The sequence below is a fragment of the Myotis davidii genome, unplaced genomic scaffold (genome assembly GCF_000327345.1).
Source record: "Myotis davidii unplaced genomic scaffold, ASM32734v1 scaffold1915, whole genome shotgun sequence".
In the NCBI taxonomy this organism is placed as follows: Eukaryota; Metazoa; Chordata; class Mammalia; order Chiroptera; family Vespertilionidae; genus Myotis; species Myotis davidii.
In genome coordinates, this window is record NW_006286237.1 from 759,576 (window position 1) to 761,605 (window position 2,030).

The window sequence follows — 2,030 nt, forward strand, 5'->3', positions numbered from 1 at the left end:
CTGCTGGGCAGCTGGGCTTCGCGAGCAGCGCCTGGTAAAGCTCCTGGATCTCAGGGAGGGTTACCTGGAGCAGCTGCGCCTCCATCAGCAGCTCGCTCACTTCTGGGCTCACACCTGCCCCAGAGCAGACAGGTCACCATGCGGACGGCCACGGGGTCGCCCACAGCCAGACCGCGGCACGGCAGAGGGCCCCCCAGCCACCACCTGGCCTTTGAAGTGACCTGCACCTGAAGCCCAGCTTCACCCAAGGTGCCTGAGCATGAGCACAACGGAGCCCACCCTCGACCTCCTGAGTCTCCCGATGGCCAGGGACGTACTGACCCTACGGCGACCCTGCTCGCTCCGTTACTCTAAGGCAGCCCTGACGCGGGCACCGTGGCCCATGGAAAACAGCTTCCGCAGGCGCGCGGGCGGCCGCTACAGGCAGGGCGAGGAGGAGAGGAGGAGGCAGCTCCCTGCGGCTCCACCCCGACCCCCACAGTCTCCTCAGGAAGGAGCAGCCCGGAGCCACGGCTCCGCCTCTGAGGAAATGCTGCCTTGATTCTCCCGGGGGAGGGCTTCCCCCTCCCCGCTGAAGGGATGGCTCGGGGGACCTCCTGCCTCCTGGTCGGAAACATTCGCACTGGCTCCTCCTACTTGCAAACGCCCGGTCCCCTCAGCCACGGCGACATCGCCTGCTGCGCCCCAGCCTCAACACGCATGACACACGCACCGTGGAGGGGAATGCAGCTCCGTCCCGCCGAGAACGGAGCCTGCAGAGATGAGCTCCTGCTGTCCTGGTCGCCGGGCTCGGAGGACGCGGTGCCGGGAGGCTGAGGCGCCTGAGGGAGGAAGCAGGGCAGTCAGGCCGGCCCGGGTCCGAAACGCCTCCCCTCCAGGGCCGCAGGCAGGCAGGCACCGGCCACGTCTCTGACCCCAAATCAGTACATTAACAGTCGTGTCCTCCCCTCGACTAGCAACCACGGCCCTGGCAGAGCCTGCACAGAGGGACATGTGTGCCCCCGTGGGCTGCCCACAGCCACCTCGCATCTGGGCCACGAAAGTGTAACCCATCGCTTGCTAAGTGCCAGGCACTGGATTTCAAACGCCTGGACAGAAACGTAAAGAATGAGAAACATGAAGACCAACTCTCTGTCCTCCTCTCTGGCCTGCTGACCTCTGAACTCACAGGATGTTCACGGCCTGTGTCCCTCGCTCTCGAGGGCGCTGGGACCTCCCGCCGGCCGGCCGGTTCAGCCGGGGAGGAGGCTGCCTCCGGGTGGCACTTCGAGTCTCCACCTGCGGCAGTTTCCGGGGACACGGACTCGGCCAGCATGGTGGCCAGAACGCCAGCTTCCACAGGAAGCTCAGACGGTGTGAGACCGAGGCCTCTCCCCTGGTGCCTGGGCCCTTCACCGTTCTTCCCCCAGAACGGCAGGCAGAGGGCCAGGTCCAGTTCTACTCAGCGCGTTAGAGAAGAACGGGGAGAAAATAAGCAAATATATATATATACACGCACACACGTGCCAGGCATGTACCTGGGCCCTACACACGCACGGAAACAGCGTGTGCACCTGCTCCAGAGACAGGCTGGCCACTGGAGCTGAGAAAACACGGCCACGTGGAGACACAGCCCCAGAGGTGGGGGCCCAGGCAGGGCGGGCGCTGGGCCAGGGACGGCCACGCACCAGAACCAGCAACACCGGAGCGCAGGCTCCGTCCGGAAAACCTACAGAGGATCCGCTCCCACAGCCAGCGAGAAGCTCGGCTCACCTTGCTGGTCTTGGACGCCGGTCCCGCCGCGGCCGGCCACCTGCTGTGGCACATCCCAGGGCCAGTGCTCGCCTGCACGGGCGTGAGGCTCCCGGACGCCAGCAGCTGCTGGGCCCTGTGCTGCCAGCTCACCGTCCTCTCGATCATGTAGCGCAGGGCGTCGCCCTCGGGCAGGCGCACGCGGAGGCGCTGCAAGGAGGCCAGCAGTGGCAGGATCTTCTCCAGGGGCGGCTTCTCCGAGCGCCGGCAGAGGGGGCACAGCCAGACGCGGGGGCCGG

At 66.4% G+C, this 2,030-nt stretch overlaps 1 protein-coding gene across 1 annotated transcript in view; it reads right to left on the bottom strand.

Moving 5' to 3' along the window:
- KDM5B (lysine (K)-specific demethylase 5B) overlaps positions 1-2,030 on the bottom strand; it is a 41,576-nt gene that overhangs the window by 2,014 nt on the left and 37,532 nt on the right. Inside the window, 3 exon segments of the mRNA XM_015559884.1 lie at positions 1-114; positions 713-821; positions 1,753-2,030. The exon segment at positions 1-114 is cut by the window's left edge and continues 1 nt beyond it. Of these exon segments, the coding sequence (XP_015415370.1) occupies positions 1-114; positions 713-821; positions 1,753-2,030 (501 nt within the window).